The sequence below is a fragment of the Paramormyrops kingsleyae genome, chromosome 17 (genome assembly GCF_048594095.1).
Source record: "Paramormyrops kingsleyae isolate MSU_618 chromosome 17, PKINGS_0.4, whole genome shotgun sequence".
Classification (NCBI taxonomy): domain Eukaryota; kingdom Metazoa; phylum Chordata; class Actinopteri; order Osteoglossiformes; family Mormyridae; genus Paramormyrops; species Paramormyrops kingsleyae.
The window spans coordinates 16,826,483-16,851,625 of NC_132813.1; the positions used below are offsets into that span (position 1 = coordinate 16,826,483).

General features: G+C 51.1%; 1 protein-coding gene across 7 annotated transcripts in view; it reads right to left on the reverse strand.

Moving 5' to 3' along the window:
- The window catches only part of fat3a (FAT atypical cadherin 3a), a 130,573-nt gene that overhangs the window by 38,375 nt on the left and 67,055 nt on the right, over positions 1–25,143 (reverse strand). For 5 of the 7 annotated variants that reach the window (XM_072701575.1, XM_072701579.1, XM_072701577.1 and 2 more), the window contains exons 5-9: positions 15,603–15,664; positions 9,769–10,083; positions 9,020–9,230; positions 8,039–8,107; positions 3,801–3,940 (exon numbers count right to left, since the gene is read on the reverse strand). In XM_072701575.1, the coding sequence (XP_072557676.1) occupies positions 3,801–3,940; positions 8,039–8,107; positions 9,020–9,230; positions 9,769–10,083; positions 15,603–15,664 (797 nt within the window). The remainder of the gene's footprint in view (positions 1–3,800; positions 3,941–8,038; positions 8,108–9,019; positions 9,231–9,768; positions 10,084–15,602; positions 15,665–25,143) is intronic. The other 2 variants (XM_072701580.1, XM_072701578.1) reach the window with 1 other exon arrangement.

Below are 25,143 nucleotides of genomic sequence, written 5' to 3' on the forward strand. Positions count from 1 at the left end.
GTGAGCTACTTTTCTGGAAATGGTTCCTTTCCGTACATGAATACACACGCAAATAAACCCAGAATATGGACAGAAATTAAGCGGCTTCTTCATCACAAGGACCCGTTACATAACGAACGGCACACGCTGGGCCTAAATCTAAATTTAAGGACACTAACAGCGGTCGCCTTCCGCTTTTAAAAACTTCCAATTTCCAACAATAGCGACACGCGGCGCCGCCATCTGCAGGCACTCCGACGCTGACCTGGGGGCCGCGCGAGCCTCGGTGTGCTGGCACGCCGCCCGCTGGCTGCACACGGGCCACGGTTAAACGGAGGTCTCCACTGCTCTCCCACCGCTCTCCCACCGAGCCACTTGTGTCCGCGGACAATAGAGGGGCAGAGCCGTTGTTTTGGGCCAAACGTGGTGAGATAATTAATCAAGATTTCCCATCTCACACCCAAAATAAACCACACGGCTCTGCTCGGAACCAGCTCGGGCGTCGTTAAGGTCCGCAAACGGGGGCCACGTTCCTTAGCGTGAACACGCGTGTGACAGTCGTGTCCACCAGAGCAGCCGTGGGTGTTTCTGGGTAAACGCGGTGCCAGAGGCTTTAAAGAGACAGTACACTTCGAAAGGACAGAATACAAAAGCCCCCACCAGTCCGCCGGTGACAGCCGACTGGGGACACGATGTCAGGAAGGGCAAGTTTGACATTCCCCCCTAATCAAAGGTGATGGACACTCAGTCACTGGAAAATGTCAGGATATACATCACAAATCATTCCTGTCAAAACACTCCTTGGTAAGGGCTCACACTGCCGCAAACTGGTGCAGTTCCCATCGGTGATATTCACTTAAAATAGAAGCCTTAATTTAACCGATAAGCGTGTATCTTTAAGAATAAAGGAAAACAGCCATGCAGTGCAATTAACATGGCTTTATTAGTAACAGTCCCTGCAATGGCAGACCAACGGGCTGAGTTAATTATGGCACACTCCCTCGCTTGTACGGGTAACCCCCCCCCCCCCCCCCACTAGACAGCGGGAGCGGTAATTAGTCCGGTGTCGTGGAGTGCCGTCTCAGTGATGGCGAACAGAAGATCTTGGCTTCAATTGCCGTTCATCATTTTTCGGATTTGTTACCGATGTCTGGCCAGGCTTCCATAATGGAAAATAGGGTAGTTGAAAAGAGGGAGAAGCAGAAGGATCTGATGCCCAGGAAAGGTGGAAAAAAGGAGTAGAAATGGCGGAGAAGAGGAAGGAATTCTTCAGCCAGTCCGGTTGACTGCTGGGCTCCTCTCCAGCGCTACTGGAGCACACGCTGGCGATGGCCGAGGCTGCATGCGAAACGTTGCTGAAATATTTACGCCCACCTCAGGCCAGAGAGGGAAGTTAGATAAATCACTGAAAACTCCGGAAGGTGGAGTGCATCGGCCAACCAGCAAACTCCAAGCTGTCTGTTAGGGAAGGTCTTTCATAAACCCTCTGGTTTGGAAGACAAGACAACAAAGAAACCACTCTGGTTTGAGAAAGTAGCTCAGTGTTGGACAAGTCCCTGAGGGAAAGTGCCCCCCCCCATGCCAAAAAACCAAGCTAAACAAGCAGAATATACGGAGTAATTGCTCAGGCCCCTGTAAACAGCTCTGAATACTGAATTGATGGCAAAGCAGAGACTCACTTAGCTGTCAGCGACAGGGCTGGGGTGAGGATCAGATCAGCTCTATCAGCGACTGGGATTTTGTTTCGGAATTTTTAAATTAACCCTAATGGACTTTGCACTTAAACTAACTTGCACACAGGACAAATATACAAAAGTTAACAGTAAAAACGGTGATGGAAACGGCTATAAAGTCTTTAATAAGTAAGTCTTTAATATAAGTCTTTACTGTTTAGTGGGTTTCTCACAAGCTGAAAATTCAGAATCGTTTTTTGTGTGAATTACAGCAGTGGCCCGCCCTCCAGACTAATGCACGGGCCAGAAAAGACGCTGGCTTTCTTTTGAGGTACAGATGCCTTTGTGGTCCCGGGCAGACGCTTATCTCTCACGGCGCTCTTTAGGATGCCGGCCGCGTTAACTGGCCACTCGGTGCGTTACACGCCGCGTTATCTGTCCGAGCAGCTGGAGACGCTGCCACAGCTGCTGATTCTGGGGCGTCTCCTGTCCTCCTGGCCCCTGCAGCGTGACGAGATATTCTCACGGCTCAGAAGAAAAATGGCAGGCGAAGGTAACTGTAGATGCTGGACAGACAGACGGGCTGAACGACCGATCAAATGGACCAGTACCTAAGTTAATAATGTTAATCATTACTACAATTAATTAACTGTTTCATTAATTCAGGTTATGAATCTTGGGGAAAAGGTGTTATTAATTTGCTTTTTTCAAGCAGGCGGTCCTTTTTCCCTTTTTACACATTGTGTAAAATCCCACGGCGACACTTTGACAAAGAGCCAAGAGAAGATTTCGATTTTGTTTCCTCTGAGTATAAAGCTCATGAAAGGAGGAAAAATGAGCAGCAGGGGCTTGGGGCCGTAACTGCCCGAAACGTCGACCTTGACCGGCCATGAATTTTACAGACGTATGATGTAAAAAAGGACGTCGTCACCTTGACGCCGTGATTGATCCTGCCAGGTGACTGACTCTGTGATGTGTTCTTGACAGACGCCTGCACACGTCACACCTCTGCCCCTCTGAAGGGCGGCTCGTTAAAGCTTTCTGGAATGAGTTTCTGCGCCCTTTATTGCAGAAACGGACCATTGCTCCCCTGTGCCTCCAAAGGAGTGGATGACAGATGATGAGGAACATGGACTCCAGGACGGGCAGTTTATTGGCGGGAAGATGAAGGGGGGGGACTTGGTGTCATGCTGGGTTGCAAGAGGGATGAGCTACAGGTGAGAGAAGTGGAGCAGAGCCAGGCCGCGCAGAGAACGGCCATACTGACGGGACACAGATACGCCATGGGATGGAATGTAAGTAATGGCACAACGACGGTGGGTGAGCAGGTGACTGTGTGGCGAGACGGGGAGGTACAGTCAGACCTCAGCGTTCAGGAGAGACGGGGAGTTACAGTCAGACCACAGCGTTCAGGAGAGACGGGGAGTTACAGTCAGACCACAGCGTTCAGGCAAGATGGGGAGTTACAGTCAGACCACAGCATTCAGGAGAGATGGGGAGTTACAGTCAGACCACAGCGTTCAGGAGAGACGGGGAGTTACAGTCAGACCACAGCGTTCAGGAAAGACGGGGAGTTACAGTCAGACCACAGCGTTCAGGAGAGACGGGGAGTTACAGTCAGACCACAGCGTTCAGGAGAGACGGGGAGTTACAGTCAGACCTCAGCGTTCAGGAGAGACAGGGAGTTACAGTCAGACCACAGCGTTCAGGAGAGACGGGGAGTTACAGTCAGACCACAGCGTTCAGGAGAGACGGGGAGTTAGTCAGACCATAGCGTTCAGGAGAGACGGGGAGTTACAGTTACAAAACAGCGTTCAGGCAAGATGGGGAGTTACAGTCAGACCACAGCGTTCAGGAGAGACGGGGAGTTACAGTTAGAAAACAGCGTTCAGGCGAGACGGGGAGTTACAGTCAGACCATAGCGTTCAGGCAAGACGGAGAATTGCGGTAAGACTGCAGTGTTCAAGTAAGACAGGGAGTTATATTCAGACTGCAGTGTTCAGGCAAGACAGTGAGTTAAGATCAGACCATCAGACCACAGTGTTCAAGAGAGACGGGCAGTTACGGTCTGACCGCAGTGTTTAGGTGAGACGGGGAGAAAGGGTGAGTGTGCAGCACTGAGGTGACCGTGAGGGTGTGGCTGGGTACCTGTGTGGACGCGGTGTTGGTGCCATCGGTCACCTCGACGGTCATGTTGTAGAAGCACCTTTGCTCGGCATCCAGTGGCTTGGCGATGACGATGGTGCCCACCCCCTTCTTGATGTCGAACAGGCTGTCGTAGTTCCCTCCTGTGGGTGTAGTTAGGGTGGAGACATCAGCGGGAGAGGGGGAGGGGAAAAGGTCCCCCAGGAAGCTGCTGGGCACATGCACATTTATGGAGGCCCCGGGGGGGCGGTGGTGGCTGGGTGGAAAGGGATTGGGGAGTGAGGGCCTTTTACTGGACGGACCAGAACAAGACCAAAAACAAACTGCTTGTGAATTTATGGAGAGAGCTGGGAAGGTGTGGCCCAGGATGGTGTTCGGGTGGGGGTGTACATGCACTGGGATCAGTGGGAGGGGGCCCTAGGCCTACAGAAACAGAGTGATGCAAGTAAATAAATAAAGTTAGAGAAACAAATAAATAGAAACTGTTTATTTGGGAGGAGACAGGAACACTCAGAAACGGAAAATAAACAAAGGAGTGTGAATTAAACAGACATCTGATTTATCCATTTAGCAGAGCTGCTACAGCGTTCCTTCATGCGATACAGCACCCCCTCAACCTATAGCACGTAACAGCAAGGAGCCCTCCGACGCCGTGGGCAGGTGCTTAGCGCCCATCCTGCCACGCGGAACCCTGCCGGCTCTCTCTGTGGCATACCGCTATCCATTACCACTACCCATAATGCACGAGGGCTTCCGGGGCTGAATACCACCAACAGCTCTATGGACAAGTGTTAATTGCAGTGTTAAAAGGTAGGGCAGGAACACACAAGCCCCCATCCATGCAAAAACAAACACACACACACACACACACACACACATAAACATGCTCTGTACCCTGCACCTTCTCGATGTACCAGCAAAACAGAAGCAGTGCTTATGTTTCCAAATCCAACCCATAAGGGAATCACAGGGGGTAAGCAGGGGAAACTCAGTGTTATAAAAATCTGTGACTGCAATCAAAAAATGCCAGAAACCTTGTTTTTCCGTTTGGTTGCTTGTGGTTAAGGTTAGGGTTGGGTGGGAGTTAAGGTGCACGTGGGCCTCTGGGTCTGAAATAAGCGTGTGAGCATGCAGGCTGGCCTCCAGGTTCTGATGGAATCGTGTGAGCGTGCAGGCAGGCCTCCATGTCTGAGGGAAGCGCGTGAGCGTGTACGTGGGCCTCCATGTCTGAGGGAAGCGCGTGAGCGTGTAGGCGGGCCTCCACGTCTGAGGGGAGCGTGTGAGCGTGCAGGCGGGCCTCCAGGTCTGAGGGAAGCGCGTGAGCGTGTAGGCGGGCCTCCACGTCTGAGGGGAGCGTGTGAGCGTGCAGGCGGGCCTCCAGGTCTGAGGGAAGCGCGTGAGTGTGTAGGCGGGCCTCCACGTCTGAGGGGAGCGTGTGAGCGTGCAGGCGGGCCTCCAGGTCTGAGGGAAGCGCGTGAGCGTGTAGGCGGGCCTCCACGTCTGAGGGGAGCGTGTGAGCGTGCAGGCGGGCCTCCAGGTCTGAGGGAAGCGCGTGAGCGTGTAGGCGGGCCTCCACGTCTGAGGGGAGCGTGTGAGCGTGCAGGCGGACCTCCAGGTCTGAGGGAAGCGCGTGAGCGTGTAGGCGGACCGCCATGTCTGAGGGGAGCGCGTGAGCGTGTAGGCGGGCCTCCAGGTCTGAGGGAAGTATGTGAGTGTGCATGCGGACCTCCAGGTCTCCAACCATGAGGTCGGAGTGACTCGGGTTCCTGCCGACGATCAAGACGTTTCACGTTTCCTCTGCACCTGAGAGGCACGAAGTGTCGCTCTTAATTTCCCATCCGCAGTGGCAATTAACTCGCGGGGAACCCGTGAAGGAACCTTCCAGAAAACAATTAAGTGGCCACCGCGTCAATTTGGTCCTCGCTGACGATGTGCTTGTCTCAGAAATTAAACCGCCAAGACCGAACTTAATTAAACGCCGCTGCCGCTTTCAACAACATAAATTGATTTAAATAAGCAAATTACTCAGATTCAGAGGGTGCAGCGGTGAATGGAATTAAGGCAGTGAGGGCGACTCCTCTCAGAACCCCGGGTTAACTTCACACAATGAGCTGTGTCGGAGTTTTGTAAAAAAAATAAATAAAATGGAGAAAATAAATAAGACTCTTCTGGCATTAGCTGGGAAACTGAGAACACTTGTGTAAGAAAAAGCTTATTATCAAAGCAAAACTAGTTCTGTTCATCTCTAAATAAATTATGATTAAAGGGGAGAAAAGGTAGAAAGAAAAATCACTCAGATTCAGTTCCAATAAATGGAGAACATAGGAAGAGGCTGGTGGGCTGTTTGTGGAACGCTGGAGCGGCAGAGACCTGGAGCGGCAGAGACCTGGAGCTGCACCCACAGCCCATCCAGAGGACGGCACAGACTGCTCCGTTCTGATGGGACCGGCTCACTTCCTATCCAAGACTGAAAAAGAATATTCTCCTCTGCTAAATTACAGGGGAAACAAAACTCGATGCCGGGCTGTTATTAAACCCTCTGCTGAACGTGGAAATTACACCCTTACCCTAGAAGCAGATTACGGAGAGGAAGAGAAAAGCGCTGCTGTAGCTTTTAAGGGAAAACGGGCACAGACAAACGGGCGCAGACAAACGCGCAGCAGACAAACGGGCACAGACAAACGGGCGCAGACAAACGGGCGCACAGACGAATGGGCACAGACGAACGGGCGCACAGACGAACGGGCGCAGACAAACAGGCACAGACAAACAGGCACAGACAAACGGGTAGATCGCAGCCCTTTCCCAGGAGCCTGTTCCGGAGAGAACAGAGCTCTCGCCCCCCCAACCGGCAGATCCCCCCCTCCCCCCAACACCACTAGCTGGTATTCAGGCTTGGCTCTGCTTAACGGACTGCACTGGTCTGCTCTGCCACCTCCCAGTAGCCAGACATTTCCAGAATAGAATAAAAGGTGATAAATCTGAAAGATTCACCTCTGCAGACCTTCATAGGCTGTGGGACCTGAACTCACACGACACAAACCCTTGGTTTTTAAATAGTGAGGCAGACTGTAACCATCCATCCGTCATGTAACTGAGGGGGGGGGGAGGGGGGCTTACGAGGCTCACATAGGTTATAGCTTTAGCTACTTCTAAATCAAGGAGTGTTTATATTACATTACTTAACCCCACCAGACCTGCGTTGGGCTATGCTGGGTTTCATGCAGGACGTGGTTCCAGAAGAAGCCCTGCATGGCCCACATTCGCTGTCTCCAGCCTAGGGCGATCTCTGAAATACGTACCTGGCGTTTGGGAACTATGGCGCCCCCTACCAGAGCACAATCAGGATCAGAAGAAGAAAAACTTACTGCAAATGTCCAAAGGTTTTGTACATTTACAGCATAAGCATATGATTTCATTTTTTATTAAGAAAGCGGCAATTATCCTGGCTGGCGTCAGAGACTCAAACATGCCTCCTGTGCTCCCCAGAGGAAAAGGTGGGTGTTAATGGTCCTCTGATGGAGAATAATGGTGTCCACAGGCAAGTCCAGGAGCTGGGAATTAATCACAGCTTTCAGCGTTATGCTCACACCTGCCAGCGTTTACCCAGGAGCACCTGGCTGCCTGCTATACCCCCCCCCCATGCTCTCACCCCCCCTCCCATATTGGACCCCCGTGGTGTCAACTGTGTTCTGCCCACTCCACTGATGCAGTTCATTTGGTGTTGTGGCCGAATCCTCCGCACCCCCACACCGGAGAAGCTGTAAGCCCCCCCGGAAGAGGACACCCAAGCAATGCTTATATGCTTGTACCTCATCATCTCCCGTAGCAACCGCCTTGGTGCCTGTTAAACTCACGCGGTGTGCGAGGGTCGTGAAAAAACACTCTGTATGGCAGTCAAGTTATTTTTTATCAGATCAGCTCGACCCTGCCAACCTCAAACCCCCCGCCCTGGGAAAAAAAAACGGGAACACACACACAAACACTCACACATGCTGACAGTGCCTCAAACGAATGAACTGCAAGGTGAAGAGAAAGAAAAACACAAAAGCCGATTTCTGAGACAGCCATTCGCATGCCCGCTGACAGACGATGTAACCAACAGCCAATCATGTGTCACCGGCCTGGCCTCCCCTGTGAAGAGGGGAGGGGCGAGCGGCGGGGAATGTGGAAATGGATGGGATAGAGCCGACGAGCGATGGGACAGGGAGACGGGCGCAGTTCAGATCGAACTGAGATACCTTCTGTGGAACAATTCCTGCCACAAGCTGTCTGTAGAATATAGAACATCTCCCGGGAAAATTTGCCACCTTCAAGGTGTGAAGCATTGACAGGAAAGAGAGGGGGAGGAGAAAGAAGAGGAAGAGAGGGGGAAAAGAGAAGAGAGAGAAAGATGTGATTCCAGAAAAAGAAAAAGGTGAAGTCTGAGCAAAAGGAACGAATAGGCAGACGGCGGTTGAACAAAGCATGAGGAGCAGGGCAAAGACAGAAGGTATCTTCTCACTGATAGCACTTTACCACAACAAAAGAGGAGGAACGTGTACAGACGCAAAGCATGAAACAGCCAGCGCTGCGTTTCTCACGAGACGACTCACCACCGCCACTCTGACGAAAAAAAGTCAAACGAAATTAAGCAGGCAGACAGAGCGGACGCTGTGTCCACACGTTCTGCGGCGCGTGTAGCGGATCGCGGACATGCGGCGGGAGGGTGCGGGCACACCAAGTCAGCGTCAGTGAGATGCCTTTTGGAGATCACAGCGGCAACACGACAATGGTGTGTGGTGAGCTCAGGCCAAGGACAGGACACAACACTGACCCGGGAACCTGAAACTTCAGGGTCTTTGTTCTGGATGATTTGTAATCTGGTAGGGTTTGTAATTCCTCAGGATTTAAGGGATCTGACAGGATCCCTGATTTTTGACTTGATCTCTGGGGTTGTATGCAGTGGGCTGCAGTGTCCTATAGAGAATGTGATGTGAATATTGCAGATTCGAACCCAGGCGTAGCTCAGATAGGAGCACCGCCTAATGGATATTCCCAAGGACTTTGTCACTTTGAAGCCTGGGAGCAGCATTGGGCCATGCTGACTAAGGGACAGTTGTCTACCATGCTGGCATGGGCATATTATGGGGTGTTGGTGCACTCGGAGTTGGAGACAGCATGGGGGCCCATGGTGCCTCTGGGGCGTGTGGAGGGGGCGGGGCATGTAACCGCACACTTACCAGTGATGTCGAACCATAGGGGCGTGGTGCTCTGCTGCATGGACACCACGCCCACAATCTCCGCCACCTTATCATGCTCCATGATGGTGAAGTTGTAGTAGGGCTCGTCGAACAGCAGGGGCACTGGCGAGGCGGGCGGCTTGCGGACCCACTCGATGTGTAGCCGGGCGATGGCAGACTTCTGGGGACGGCCGTTGTCGGTGGCTTTTACCTGGTGGAAAGATGGGTGTGGAGAGCTTTGGGTGCCCAGTTCCCAAAAAAAAAAAAAAACACGGTACAAGCAGAGGATCTCTATCAGAGAGCGGTTTTGCAAGGTCATTGTGAGGTTCCTTCAGGGTGACATTAATCGGCTTGGACTGTCGCACCCGGGATGCTGACTGGGTGGGAGAAGCATTTAACAGGAGTTCATCTAGGGGCGTTGGGAACGGGGGGAGTTCGGATGATTTTAAGAGCCCCTGAGTGACAGGAGCCCTAAAATATATGAAATATCATTGGATTGGTTTTAGTTGGGAGCCCGATATGATACATTTTCATGGAGCCCAAAATCGCGCCCTGAGTACATTGTGAATATTACGATAACATCACCTTGGAGGGACCCTCACTCTGTGCGAACAGATCCAGTTAATGCTAGATTTCTGTTCATGGAAACTCACATCTGATTTAACTTGTTACAGACACCCCCCACCTCTAGGGGGCACTCCTCACACTACACCTTGGTGCTACGCCATGGTCCAAAGGCCAGTACGTACGGTAAGGATATCGTAACTGCCGGCGGTGAACTGCTTCCGGGACAACACCATGGCCGTCTTGGGGTCGATGAAGAACTTGCCATCCTCGTTGCCGTCCACGATGCTGTAGGACAGGTCGGCGTTGGGCCCCTCATCCCTGTCGTAGGCGAAGACGCGGTAGATGGGCTCCGCCTTCTTCTTGCGTTCACGCTCGGGCAGCTTGATCTGGTAAACCTTCTCGGGAAACTGCGGCTTGTTGTCGTTCTCGTCCAGCACATGGACGACGACCCAGACGGTGGAGTGCCGCGGGCTTGGACCGCCATCCATCACCGTCACCTGTTTGGGATGAGACCACGCCCACGTTCATCCCAATGGGACAATGACAGCATCCTAAGCATTCGCTGCACTTTCTCCCATCGCAGCTAATTACAGAAACAACACCCCCTACCCCCCATGTGTCTCCCTGACAGCTGGAACATCTTGTCATATTTGCAACGCATATTTCTTCAGTTTCCTTTGATGTCATTTCCTGTATTTCGGCGGCTAATTAATTTAGACACGCAGTAGTGACGCGTGGACATTTTAATTACGGCGATGGTGATAAACAGCACCGACAAACACCACGGCTTTACAGAATTTCACACACACTTTCAAAAATACATCGATATTCATTTCACGCCCGGAGAACCACCTCAGTTAAGATAAAGGTGCAACTGTCTATGAAAATGGTGATGAATCCGTGCCTAACTTTCTTAGACCATTCAGAGAAGATGAGACAAACTGCAAAGTAGAAATACAAACACGATTCCCACCGATGCCTCACACAAGCTGAATACACCCCCCACCCCCAGGCATGCCTGCAAGCCCACATAATGCGACACCTGCAGAACATGCTTGCAACAAATCCGCCCCACCCCCTGCCTCCACCCCATACGCAATGAGGCCTAAAGAGACCCAATTATCAAATCCCAGGGCCCTAAAACTCACCCCATACACACACCGCATATGGAGCGGGAGTGCGATTAGGACAGTCCCATTAAAATATTCACCCCAAGCACTTCTTTCGAGGTCATTTACATAAAGATAAACCTTGCTTTATGCGCTAACCCGCTCTCACCCATCCACAGGCATTTGCTGCCAAATGTTTCCTAACCACGTGCTATTTTCCCAACTTTCTCCTGGAGACACTTCCCTTAATGCCAAGTTTTACCCGAGCTGCTGTCGCCTCCGCGTCACAGCCGGCTTGGCGCTGCGCCGCCCCATCTCCCCACACAGACCAGACGGGGCACCCAGATTGGAGTAAATTATCTTGCACCCCTGTGCCATTCATCCAAATTAAGCCTGCCTGATAGACACATAAATGTAAACAAAAATCTAACTAACCCTAAAGTGAAAAGCAGAGGAACACGATTATTTTCACTCAGCACTTATACACGCTGTTTTTTTCCCCCGTCCAAGAAGCCTAGAGGCATGCTGGTTAATCATGATTAGACACGCATATGAAATTAGGAGACGAGGTGGAGATGGTAATGATATGGGGAAGGGGGCCTAATTGTTTATCAGCAAGGCTGCAGAATAGGTGGCTGTGAAGATGCCCGTCTGCTCATTTCAACCTCCATGGTTAGGAGGAAGTCAGATGTGAGAAAAGGTAAAAAAAAAAAAAAAAAAACAAGGGGTGGACGGATGGAGAAGGTAGTTAAAGGTAGAGAGTATGGGGTGAGCAAATATAAAAACATAGGGAGGAGTAGGAGAGGATAATAGAAGGGCAAGTGGGGTGGGGGCATTTCCCGGTCTCCCCACAGCTGGGTGATGTCAACACCAGCTGGGTCAATCCCCCTGGGGCAAGGGATCAGCCCTGACTCATCAGTGCCCATAAGAGGACTATGGGGAGATGTGTGCCACCAGTGCATTGTGGGAAATTACATTATCACTGTTACTAAGGTAGGTTATCAGCCTTAAGCTTTGCCCATATAGCTGAGTGACTCACATCAAGGGCATACGAGCAGGCCTTACTTCTGGGACAGGAACATTCTGGCTGCAAGATTTGTCCTCCACCACGGGAGCTGCCATCTTTCAGACACACCAGGAAGTCATTTGGCAGTCTCTGGATATGATACGGATAGGGGGCGCTGCCGTGCTGTATTATAGGATTCAGTTGACTCCTCCTTTTAAACCGAGGATGTTCATCGAAATTTCACACAGTTCAATGAGAGGTGACAGCAAGCTCATATTTCACCTTAAATACATTTAGAAACAGAACATCTCAGTCAGAGGAACAAGAGAGCGAGAAAGTGAGAGTGAGCTTGACAGACAACAGAATAGAATAAAGGAATACACAGAACAATGGAGAATAAATGAAGATCAAGTAGAAAAGATTAAATAGAGATAGAGGTATAGAAAGAAAATAAAAGTTTAAAATGAAAAAGAGGAAGACTGGTTGACACTAATGAAAGAATTGCCTTATACGGCAGGTGAAAATGGACAGAATTTGTATCAATGAGAAGCGATGGATGAAAATGAGAGTGCATTGTGGGAGGTGGGTGAAGATTGTGTTCCTCTTCACAGGGCTGTGGCTGCGAGACGTGATTCAGCCTGATGGTCATGCTGAGAGAGCATTACTGAGACGGCTTTCCAGAGGAGCCGGGAGAACAGACCCCAATCCAAAGCGAAGCGACAAAAGGCAGAACGGATCACGGCAAAGATGACGAGAGACGAATCTAATTATTGCCATCTCCCTGCTGATCGAAGCTCAATCTGCCTCATTAGTTTAGGCGGCCTGTTCCTCTGACGATCGCAACCTACCAAACGAATCCTTTTCATTATAGAGAGAGAAGCCCGCAGACACTCCTGGTAACCAGTAGGGGGCACATTTCTGGGACCAAAACACACCATTAATTCCTCTTCCGACATGGCGGTCGGTACTGTAGAATAAACACCTTTCTACTTTTAAACCATAGGTTCGATTTGTCCAGCAGCTGTGCTCACGGTACCTTCACTGTGTTCAGGGCTGACTGAACACAGATTGCAGCTTTCAATAATTACCAGAGGTCCAAACAGCCTGACATTTGCATTTAGCATCTGACAGTAGATGTGCAGTTTACTTACTGATTTAATACAGATGCTTCTCGAATACAATTCCCACTCACTCGCTAAATCATCCGCTCTGATGACCAGGCGATCCAGCCAAAAATAAGATCTGATGATCTTTCCTGGGACTATAACTGGCACACAGAGGTGGGGGTTATTCCTGACAACGAGCGCCAATAGGCTCACAAATCCCCCCCCCACATTCTGAAATGGCTGCCCGGCTGCTGTTTGGATTTCCGCAGCGGAGCACCAGATCGGCAACCTCCGCCAAACGGACCTAACGTCATCCTGGCCACGTTCATCGCGTTCCCCAGAGCGCTGAGGAGAAGAGGCTGTCAAGCGGAGCAGCAACACAGCACAGAAGTGACTCACCGGCCACGGTCATCCTCACACAAAATGTGGCCTGCGGGAGTTAAGGAAAAACAGTGCACTGGACAAAGTGCTGGTAGAGAGGAGGCACTCACACTCCCGCAGAATGGAACGCAATCACTCGCTGCGTAGCCTTCTCTGGTTCCTTTACACTGACATAAACTTTACAAAGGGCGCCCTGGGGGTGAAGAAGTAACTCTCAGAAATCATTCAACTGAACCAACTGAACCATACCCCCCAGCTCTTAAAAATGAACTCAGGGATTTTTTTTTTGATCAGAAGGTCATTGGTTCAAATCCCGGGGCTGGTGAACTAGCTTTTCACAGGCATGTGATGTGACAGCTGGACACCAAGGACCTAAACATACACGGCGCCCCCCCACGGAAGAGGGGAAATGGCCTCAGAGTGAATGGGGACAGGAAATAGCGTGTCTGGAGCGGGGGCCTCCACTCTAGCCCCCCCAGGGCCCACACATCGGCAGCGTGTGAGGAAGAGGAAAACCCGATGGAGAGACAGCGGGTCCGGCAGTGGCTGCCCGGCGGGTTGCAGCTTGTCTCATGACCTAAACGGCGCCCTCCGGTGAGCTCTGACAGGGAGGCTGTGTCACCGTTAAGTGGTGGGAATGTTTGATTCATACCCCCATCTCTCTAGCGGAAGGGGGCCTGTCTCTCACGGATAGCTAAACAAAGCCCGCACCGCCTGAGCTGAACGTGTGGAAAGTCGACCCGTCTCACCTCCCCCGGGTGCTGGCAGGTTTTGTGTTCCACAGGAAGGCCCTGACCCGCCTTCTAATCCCCCACCTGCTCCAGCTGGGCTCGGGATATCTGGGTTCAGCTGGGCTCAAATCCGGCGTCGCATTGTTCCGCCACAAAAGCCGCATGACATGCGGGAGGCGAGCCCTGCGTAACCCCGGGGGTAATTACTCGCTTCGGCGCAACACGCGTCAACTGCGGCAGATCTTATCTGGCCTTGCCTTTAAATGCTTCCTGTAACCTGCGCCCGCAACCCCCCCCCCCCCCCGAGCAAAGCGGGACAGCTGATCTGACCACAGGACAGCTACAGAGACGGTGCGTTCCGGGGTCTTACGGACCCCACCAGCAAAACCAGCCGTCCATCCAGCTGGACATCAGGACAGCACTCACTTCCAGCTCCAAGGTGTTGGGAGATCAATCCAACTGGGGGGGGGAGGGGGCTGTGTTATTCTCCATATTAGGTAACGTACAGGTCTGTGCAGATGGAGAAAATGAAGAGGAAACCACCCAAGATAAAAATCCAAGCACTTATTAAACTGGTTCATGAAGGGAGGGATTTAGAGAAATTGGTGTGTTTTACTGCACGAGGCAACAAAAGTGACGCTGTTCTCCTGCTATTACTTTAAGCCACATATCAGCCATGTGCGTAATCAGCTGGTCTTTATGATCACATGCAATACTTGGTCTGGTTACAGGGATTGGGGTGGGTCAGGGGGGGTTGGTGGTAAAGTCAAACTGACTTGTGGTTCCTCCTGGCACCCCCCCCCCCCCGCCATGGGATGAGGATGACCATGACAACAGACCACCCGCCTTCATCACCAGCGACACATGCTGGCAGAAATGACGAGGAGCAGACAGGAACGATGATTCCTCCCACTCAGGCAGACGGGTAAGTGAAGATTGATTGGGGGGGGGGGGGGCAATTTCCATACGGATTCCATGTCATAAAAGCTCTCCATCCCCAAAACAAGACAGACACAGAAGCAGTTCTATTGTCTCTGCCAAACATGCGTGTTAATGTCAACGCACACCAGCAGCATCCCCCCCCCCCCCCCCCTCGAAAGCCCCACTCAACCTGAGAATATAGGACAAGGTGTTTATGGCAGCACTGTAGCAGAGGTCTCCCCCAGCACGATCGGAAGCCCAAATCCGACACGCTGATAATGGAGCAGGCGTACCACTCAATTCTCCACTTGCGTTTGTCTGATTGAGTCCATTACGATGAAGCCTTGCTGTAATGCCAACCTGTTTCAGGACAATCTCGCCTAGATCCTCCGATGCCAGTGGTCGAGCACGGATGTGGGGGGGGGGGGGGGGGATTGGTGTTTGAGGCAGAGGAATGAGGGCCTGTGATGTGGGTCTGGATCACATTACCATCCATCCCCATTACAGAGTGTGACAGGTCAGTACGCTCCCGCCACCCCCCCGCCCCACGCCATCACCAGCATGTGGGATGAGGAAGACCCAGATAAAGCGGGTGGCAACCGATCATTTCTGCTTAACATGGCACTTCACTCTCAAGGGCCCCGGAAATGCACCAATCACAGCCGGCACCTCAGAAAGCCCCCACGCTCCTGCCCCAGGGGGAACTTATGAAGTCAGTGTGGCACTCTGGCCCATGGAGGACCCTCGGAGACAGCTCCTCACCTCCAAAACGTGCTCCGTCTGCTGCTCCCGGTCCAGCTTCCGGGACGTTGTGGTTATCAGGCCTGAAAAAGAGGAATTAGGAACAAATCAGGACTCAGCAGATGGTCGGGCGGATTCTTATTATCAGCTCTCCGTGAAATGGCACAAACTTGTATCTGCGCATAACCAGACTCTTACTGTGGAAGTCTGTGCAACTTGAGTCACGTGACAGGCGCAGAAAACAATCCAAACAGGGAGGCTTAAGAGGTGAGCGGAAATAGGTCATTATCGGCGTGTCTGAGGCAAGCATGAAAATATTTTCTACCTAACTGCTCCGACTCGACAACTTCATTGGTCTTTCATTGTTTATTGCGTTCACAAGAAGCCAAGAGAGGAGACGGAGGACGCCAGGCGACCTGAAGTGCCCGTCCTCCTCCGACGGAGATCTGCGCTTCCAGATGCGGTACTAGCGTTACCGTGGCAGCGCGGGACAGGCGAGTACGGTCCGGCCAAGGGGACGGCTTAATTAAAACTGGGGATAACGAGTACATGGTTTATTGTTACTGCTGGCAAACGTACAACAGACAATAGAGAGTTTTAATTATGCCAAAATGTTTTCACAAGGGAGCTGAATACAATTACTATTGTAAAATACGTTTCCTTTCAGTGGGGGGGGGGACATAAATATTCAGGCAGCGCACGGATGGCCACGAGAGAGACAGAGAAACCAATTATGCCGTGAGGCTCTCCACTTCACTCAGGCCAACATGCAGTGTCCTCCCCCGCAGTGACACCCCCTCAGCTCACTGCTGCCGTGGCGACCGCTCGCTCGACTCACACATCAGGGATATATCTGATAGATCCACACTTGGACAGAGAGAGGGTAAATTGCAGATGCCCAATCGGGACGGTGGGGAGGGGGGGGGCGAGGATGCGGGGCAGTGCAGTAACCCCCGCTGTAACAAACATATGTCACGGGTGAATCATAGCAAGTTTGACAAAAAACAAAAACTGTTCCGGAAGAGAAATAATTCATGTTCCCAGTGTCTCATCCCGGTGTCCACAGAAATGTTTGGAATAAGACCACGGCCCAAACCACCCCCCCCCCACCACCACCACCTCCCCGTTTCACTCGGCTACCTGACACTCCCAGATTGATGCAGTATCTCTGAAAACTCACATAGATTACTGACAAATCCATCGAGGGCTTTAAAGACAGCGGCTCCCACTATCTGAGAAGAGGGGGCATGGGAGAGATGCTCACCTCACCATACCCGCCCTCCCCCCCCCCTTTACACACCGCTGTAAAACTCTGCCCCCTGCTGTCAACACGTGATCCCGCCACGCCACAGAAACTTCACACATCATAAGATCACTTATGAAAGTACCGCTGCCAGGCTTTTACCGTAACTGTGTTATTAACGAGAGCCGGGAGCGGTGCGTTAGACTTTGACCGACGATGCCCGCTGGAAACGTTCGCCCGCTCGTTGATCGATACGCTCCCGCGCAGGGGAGAGGAGGGGGGCTCTGATTGATCCCCTCATTAAATTGGCATTGGGATGCAGCCATGAATGCTGGGAACACAGCACGATCATGAGAACCCCAACGCCGGCTAAGATAGCTACAGTATCGCTAAACGCGCTGCACATATTCATACCATTAAAATTATTTAATGCAACCTGGCTCTTCCTTTTGGGTAATCATATGGCTCAAAGGTCCAACTGTATGAAACAAGTGTTAAGTCATTGTGCCGATGGCTCAGATGGGTGCGGATATGTGCAGGTTTAGTTCCAGCTCAGTGATCTGGCCTCATAATTACTTTCTCAGCGAGTAACCACTTTCCTAACCCTGTGATTATATACCGAACTGAACTAATTTAGTCTCCTCCACTCAACAGCTGCCAGCTTTTAAAAAAAGGACTTGGAGAAACTCGGACGCAGCCTCCCTGTACAGTACCAGGAGGGGGCGCCCTCAGGTTACTACCAGGAGGGAGTGAAGCTCCGTACCATACTCTGGTACAGATGGGGTCCATCCCAGGCACCTGGTGACACCACCACAGCTTGGGAGCAATAAGCATGATGCAAAGTTCACCCCCAAGGGACTCTGTCCCACAGCCATGAGCCTCGAACCCCCCCCCCCCCTTTGAATGTCACAAATAATAACAGGAGTGATGTGGGTCTGGACCACATTACTATTTGGCTGAGGTGGGCTCAGCCAATTCCGAGCTCGGTGTCTCCACAGAGCAGCCTAATTAGACCCCACCCCCACGCTCACACTTTAATGGACGTGCATACAGCCACACCCCCACGCACACACTTCCTCCTGGCGTGCCCACCTCCCCGGAGACTCCCCCGCGCTCTCTCCCCTTCTGCGTGCCAGCAAGGAGGAAAGCCAGCAAATGTGATGGTTCCCACGAGTGCGGCGTCCTCGTCCTTCAAAGTCACCCCCGCCGGTCTGTTTACTGGCCCCTCCCGCTCAGAATTCGGTGTAAGACTGCGGGTCCGTCACGTTCATCCCACACCAGGCCCGGCGGGAAAACGACAGCGGGATTGTGGGATATGGGCCATTCCCGTGCTACTGGGGCACCGAGACGTGAAGGAAACAGTGTCGGCAGGGTAATTAAATTAGAAGTGGGGGGGCTGGGCCCACTGGCAGGCGATTCCGAGGGAGGCTGTGATTGGCGGCTCCTGACCGACATGGATGGTGCTGGGAGAGGGAGCCCGGAGCCTTCTTTCTGGCCTCCATGCCGCGGTTAACGAGGAGGCTAACCGGAGAACTCCATTCATTCTGGATACCCATTAAAGACAGGGGGGCGGAATGTTCCAGAAGGAAGAGTTTCAGGACAACGGGAAGCCCCTGACATGGCATCACGGTTCAAGTCCGTTGGATCGGTCATCCAGATTATGGAGTTGGAGCGAGACAGAGAGCACAAGAAAAGACAGAGGGCAAGAGAGAGAGAGAGGGAGGGAGAGAGAGAAGGAGAAAGGGAGAGAGAGGCAGTGACAGGGAGAGAGCTCCTTCCTGACCTACATTCGCAGCGAGATGCTGCGAGTCACAGATAGTTAACAAGCCATGACATTTTCCGGAACCGATCAGCCCTGGGATGCATACGGCATTTATTTTGACCTCTTTCCCACAGAAAAAAGGGAGAGAAAATAAGAAAGTGGGGGTGGGGGGCAAGGGGGGAAAACCTCCTCTAAACACACAGGGCTAATAGCACACCAGCAACAGACAAGAAGAATCGATGATCACTCTGGACACCCCTCCTCCAGGACGCGCCACTAAGCTTTCTCACACTACCTCCCCTCCCCTCAAATCCTCTCCACCACCCATCAAATCCCCCATCCCTGACACAATGGTGGTTCAATGATACTGAATCACCCACAGGGCTCCACACGAGGAGCAGATCCCTCTGGCTGTAACCCCGCACGCCAAACACTCCCAGCCTGGTCCCACCACCATGACGCGTCACGGCCATGCCCGGAACCTTCCCTGACATTTTGCAAAAATCGTAGCGAAAGGATCACAAGACACCAGTTAGTGGTGAACCAAAGTGGAAATGGCAGATACGAACAACCGATATATTTTTGTCTAATATTACCAATAACCGGCTAACCTCTGAGGTCAGGAAATCTGCAGTGAAGCTGCTGTCATTCATTCTTAATGCCCCATGAACGTGTGCAGCAGCCACGTCGTGTAAAGCAAGCAGTGAGACGTCAGCAGAGCGGCACTAACTTGGGAGACTGTAGCGAGGCTCTAAGTGGCGAATGAGCCGATGAAAATCCCTCATCCTCCACTACGGGAAATGACTGATTGTCCAATGAGATCGTCTCCATCATTTTTGTACGTATGTCTTTAACTCTGCTGCTGTTAACTTTGAATATTTACTAAAGTCTAAATATCGGCCGGCAATATGTATGAAGACTGACACATCAGATCAGTTTTTAAATTGATTTTGAACAAACACTGGCTGATACCAATATGTCTGGACAGTCTATAGCAGTTCCTGGCCCATTCTCCAGAAGCTTCTCATTCTGAGCCTTGCAGAAAAATCATAGACTCTGTTGTCACTCCAGCAGTCAGGCACCTGGGGGCGCTGGACAATCCAGACCACTCCTCACACTGACTGAGGCTGCCAGTCAACTGACTGACTGACAGGAAGTGTATCTGAATGGAAGGGTAGTACTTCAGGGAATTCACATCTGAGAGATTCTGAAGCACTTACTCACTGCACGTGTCAGGAGTTAAATGAGAGGAATATATGGCTCATCATGGCAGGAACATGACGGATTTTAATCTTCAGATCTCAAACAGGCCTATTTGAAAATCTGACTATAGGCACAGCATAAGTACGGCAATCAGGATTATTCTGCTAAATTGTATAAAATTAATTTATCTCCAACGGGCATGAATCAAACAAATTAAATCTGCGAAGCGGCAGCGGTCGTCTCCATTCGCCACCCTCTGATCTCACACAAACACGATTTTGAGCGAGAAATCCATCCATCTTTCCTTGGGCATGAGCGCTGCTTTCGTCTCGCTCAAAGTGCGTGAACGACACCGGCGGACGCTAAATGTACGCCCTCAGAACGCACATTTCAAACAGGATGGCAGCACTTGGTCACACGTTCTCTCTTTCTGCTGGAACCCTTGACCCCCAAATCCCAGAACACCATAACAATCAACAAGAGCTTTCACTTTTCTCTAACAGACTTTTTCAAAAATCCATCCTCCATCCTCATCCATCCCGGTCAGGGCCATGTGACTCGCAACATACATATGTAGCCGACGCTTTTATCCAAAGTGCCAAACATTTTTGTTGCGAAAACAGGGTCATACAGTCCCTGGAGCAATTGGGGTTAAGAGCCTAGCTGAGGAACACCGTGATGACATCACTCTGCTGACCAAGATTTTCAAACTGTGCAAAAGTCTTAGGCAGTCAAAGAACATATGCCAACTAATGGTAACACAATAAAAATGAACTCAAAGAATTTCATCTGTTCTCCAAGAAGTTACCAATATCTAGTTGAATGGCTAGATAAACACTGCTTTAGTTCCCACACCTCTCCTCAGGGACACCTCAGCCATTCAATGTGTTTGTTAAATTTCTCCACCAGCTCAATTTATTAATTAACTTGATTTATTAAATAACTCGATGGGGTATTGATTAGCCAGACAAGGTGGAGTAGCGGTCGAGTCAAAAAATACATTGGACGGTTGTATTGTATTGGACGGTTGCTACAAATACTGGGGTAATTTTAGGAGAGGTTTTGAAATGGCAAAGTTGACACACTCTGACGGGCATAATGTCATAGTGTAAAACATACCAACATGAAGATCATTTAAATGTTACTATCTCTGAATGAGTACTGTATGCGGGACAGAGCTCCCCGCCCCCCCACCAGGTCACATGGACCCTCAGAGACGTGCTGACCCAGAACGCGAGCAGGAAAGGGTCCCCCATTCACAACGAGACAGCAAGTCATTTTATCACCAGTCCCTTCTCTCTCTCACGGCTTGTTTTCTAAAAGTCCTCCCGCACAGGACTTTGTCCAACACGCTTAATAGATTACCCTTGGGGTGGCCAGTCTCCCCGCCCCGAGCCCCCTCACATATTTATTTGTTTATTTACAAACCCCCCGGGTAAAAGGATGGGGCAGAGGGATAATGGCCCCAAGCTGGGAGCAATGGGGCCTCAAAAGGGCCAATCCGCTCTGCCTGGGATGACATCATGCTTCTTCCCTGGCTGTTTCAGAAAGGGGGCCTCGTGGTGGACATCAATCACCACCCTCCCCCCCTTTCAGCAGCCAGCCCCTCTATTCAGCAGGACCCTGTCAGACACCCTCCCCCACCCCCAGAACACCCCGGCCCTCCATCAATGGCCCTTGGAGCAGCCACACCATCACCCACTGGGGCTCCATGCTGCAGTGTCAAGATCTCAAGAGATCACAAAAAGGGAGGGAAAAGAGACAATTTCCGTTAAAAGAGGCCTGCAAGCAAACAAGGAAACTTCTTCATTAAGCCCCCCCCCACTGTCCCTTGGCTTCCCGATCTCCTCAATATTCCAACCTCAAATCTGAGGAATTGAGGAATCGTATAAAGAGTGAGAGAATGCAGACCCGCCCCATGAAAAAGACAGAGGTGCCCCGGGGACAGACGGACATCCTCCAGGGGCCTGTGGCTCTCTAACGAGCTCCAAACCCCCCCGTGAGCCAGTCTGGTCATGCGTTGAGGTCATTGTTCTGCTCTGCCATCAGAGCTTCCAGAAAGTTCCTACTTAACCGTTGAGTTGAAAGATTCAAAAAGTGATGTAAGAAATCGAAACTGGACGACCACTGCATCCATCTCACACGTCGCTCGTTTCCGTGACCTTATTTTAAGAACTCCTTGCCTACTTTCCCAAGGACCATTCAGCCGGGACTTGAACCTTGAACCTTCAGGTCAGATGGCTTCACCGTGATGAATTACCTTTTCTTGGGGGGGGGGGGTCGTATGGCTCAGTGGAATAACCCTCTGTACTCGTGATTGAAAGGTCACCAGTTCAAGCTCAGCTTTAGGAGAATAGTCATATATCCTTGAGTTAGGCCCTTACCCCCCTAGCTTCAGGGGTGTTGCCCACTGCCTGACCCTGCACTGTGACCCCCCCCCCCCCTTAAGCTTTCTCTCACTCATACTATGTCTATGTGTCTCATAGAGAGCAAGATGGGGCAGACAAAAACAAAATTTCCCCATGGGATTTAATCACATCACTATTCTAGAGAGAGAGGGCCGCTTTTAGTGGTGTTTGGGTTAGTGCTCAGATGGGTTTAGTGAGGGCTTGTGGTCACCACTGACTGCTCCAGGATGATGACTAAGATTTTCCTGGTTCAGTCTCCCTTGATCCAGCCTGGAGTTGCTGCTCTTCACTTACACGGATGGTTGGCTTCGGTAGTCTCTACTGATTAAGCTTTTTAGTTCCCGCTGGTCAGCAACCCAGCACTGCTGTGTGCCTATAAACTGCCTTCCCCGCCTCTGTGCTTCCAGGGACACAGAGCACGGCTGTAGGGATCCGGCCTGAAGCTATCCAGCGAAAGCGGCCGGACACCCTTGGCTTGAAAATCACCGGAACCCAAACAAACAGAGGCGTTTTTGTTAAGCGTGCCAGCGTTTCTGGCCCAAAATGACACGTCAGGATGGCAGGTAGGGGACACGCCGACAGGGAGGCGATGACAGGTGACAACAATAATGTCATTGCTGGCACATGGCTGGCCAACAGGGCAGGGCAGGGCGCCAGGGCTGGTGCCCAGGATAGCAGGGTGGCTCCCAGGCACCTTCGCAGGGCGACCGAGCCAGCTGCTGTGTGCTGATGGGAGAGGGGGGGGTGCCCCCCCAACGCCACCTACGCACTGGACACACACATGGTCGTTAGGGCTGCCCTGTGTTTGTGCGTATATTAATTACACCACAGATTCTAGTTCCCGGTAGGTTCTGACATGGCTATGGGCCCTGCCGGGATATGGGCGCCTCGGTTCCTCCGGTTCCTGCAGAGAGAACACGGCATGCAGCACCCCGGGAGGCGGCAACTATACAGCGGCTCAGCGGGTAAGGAAATGAACGCTGCAGGGAACCTGAACAGAATCTGTGGCGGAGAGTAGACCTTGAGGGTGCTGGGCACGGAAGGATGAGTGCATGGCGGCATGTGGAGGGCACAAACAGACACACAGACACAGTACATATATTCCTGTCATAGTGAGGAGTCTCCCTACAGTTCTATGGGCATAACCCCAATCCCAGCTGTGATAACCTTAACCCTACCCAGCCCCAACCTTAACCATAAGTAACCTGAAGTCTGTTGGCTTTTTTAGTTTTTTAACTGCAGTCACAGACTTTTGTAAAATTCCCCTCGAGGGGAAAAATGTAAAAATGTAATATATATAAATGCCGGCCCCCCCACTCTAATGACCCTTTTGTGACTGAATTGGCAGTTTTCACATCACGAGTTATTGTGTCCTTTGCCACTACGCCATCTGCTGGCTATACAGAATGAAGCCATTTTCATGGCAGCCTATCACTGGGTCTCTGCGGCACACTTGCAAAACCTTGCTTGTGAAAAAAACCCCTTTAAAAGTGAAAAGGACTTTTTCCATACAGACCTGATCTAAGCTGTCTCTTCCGAAACTCTTAGGACTGAAAAGGACAGACAGACCGGATTCTGCCGATCTTCCCCATCTCTGATCCTGCGGCGAGTTATCTTCAGGGATACAAGGCGTCGCGAGCAAAGAGCGTAATCTAAAACGATTAGTCCTCTCCCGCCCGATTTAAATACAAATGTACATCTCCCCATCCCGATAAACTACTGGGCTTTCCAGATTCTCTCCTTACCTGTCCCCCTGCTTGTGGTCTTCTTTAAATAAAAGGACTAAATGGTGATAAAAGCCTCATTGGAGGGCAGTGAAGGGAACGACAGTCAAAAAGCACAGTGGATAAAAAGCCATCATAGGAATTTAAGTGTGGAAAGTCATTGAGCCACTTAAGCAGAGATGGGCTGGAACCAGAAGCCCCCCCCCCCCCCCCACCCCATGGACAAGCTCTGAGATGAATACGTCTTAGAATCCACAAAAAGATGAAGAAATGGGAGGGGGGGGTTCAGAAGTTTGTCTGTATGCCTCAAGTGTGTACCTGCAAAAAAAGGTTTACAATTATGTACTTTCATCCTCTGAGTTTCAGCCAATCACTATATACTAAGACCAATTTAATGGCTCACCCTCCACTGAATCAGGATGCTTGATTATATTTTGGTTAATATTTAATTATTAAGAACTACACCACCACGCACAGTCTCCCAAACCCTGTGAACACTTTGATTTCATTAGATCCTTCCGGAAAAGCCGTGGCATAGAATTCCCACCTCTTGGCCCACACTGGTGCCCTACAGGGCATGGCGCATGATCCTGAAGGCGGCCTGCGGCCATTTAAGCACGCTAAGACAGGCAAACTCCTGTTTAGTAACGCAAAGCAGAAGATGACGGTCCTCCGTATTGCAGGTCTAGGCTGTGGCAAGCAGGCTGGGTCATGGCATTGGATGATAGTCATCACGTGGTTGGACAGTACCATCCCTCCTGAAGGGATCAGGAAGGTGGCGAGAACAAGACGTGGCTGGCCTGGAATCGCTTGGACTACCACGTGACTGCTCATGCATCTGAAAGGCATTGTGGGAAACAAGCAAGAGCAGAATCTGGTGTGACATTACAGGAGGGAAGGTAACAGCTTACTCAGGCATGCCCAGTTAGCGTAGGAAAACACCAAACAGCACAGGCTGAACAGCGACCCCTCTAGCCAGGAGAAATACTGATGCTTAGCGGGAAGCAGAGAAAAAAACTGTTTGTAGCTGGGTGTTTGTGTAAAGGCAGGCAATAATCTGTCTATGTTTAAATCAAAGTTATTTTCGGAAAATGCCATTCCAGGAGGAGTGAGATCACACAAGATTAAGCAGCTCAAAGAAGATATATGAGGGAAGAACTTGGGGAGAACTTATGAGGTGGTAATTATTCACTGACCTTTTCTCAAGTTTCTCAGACCTTCA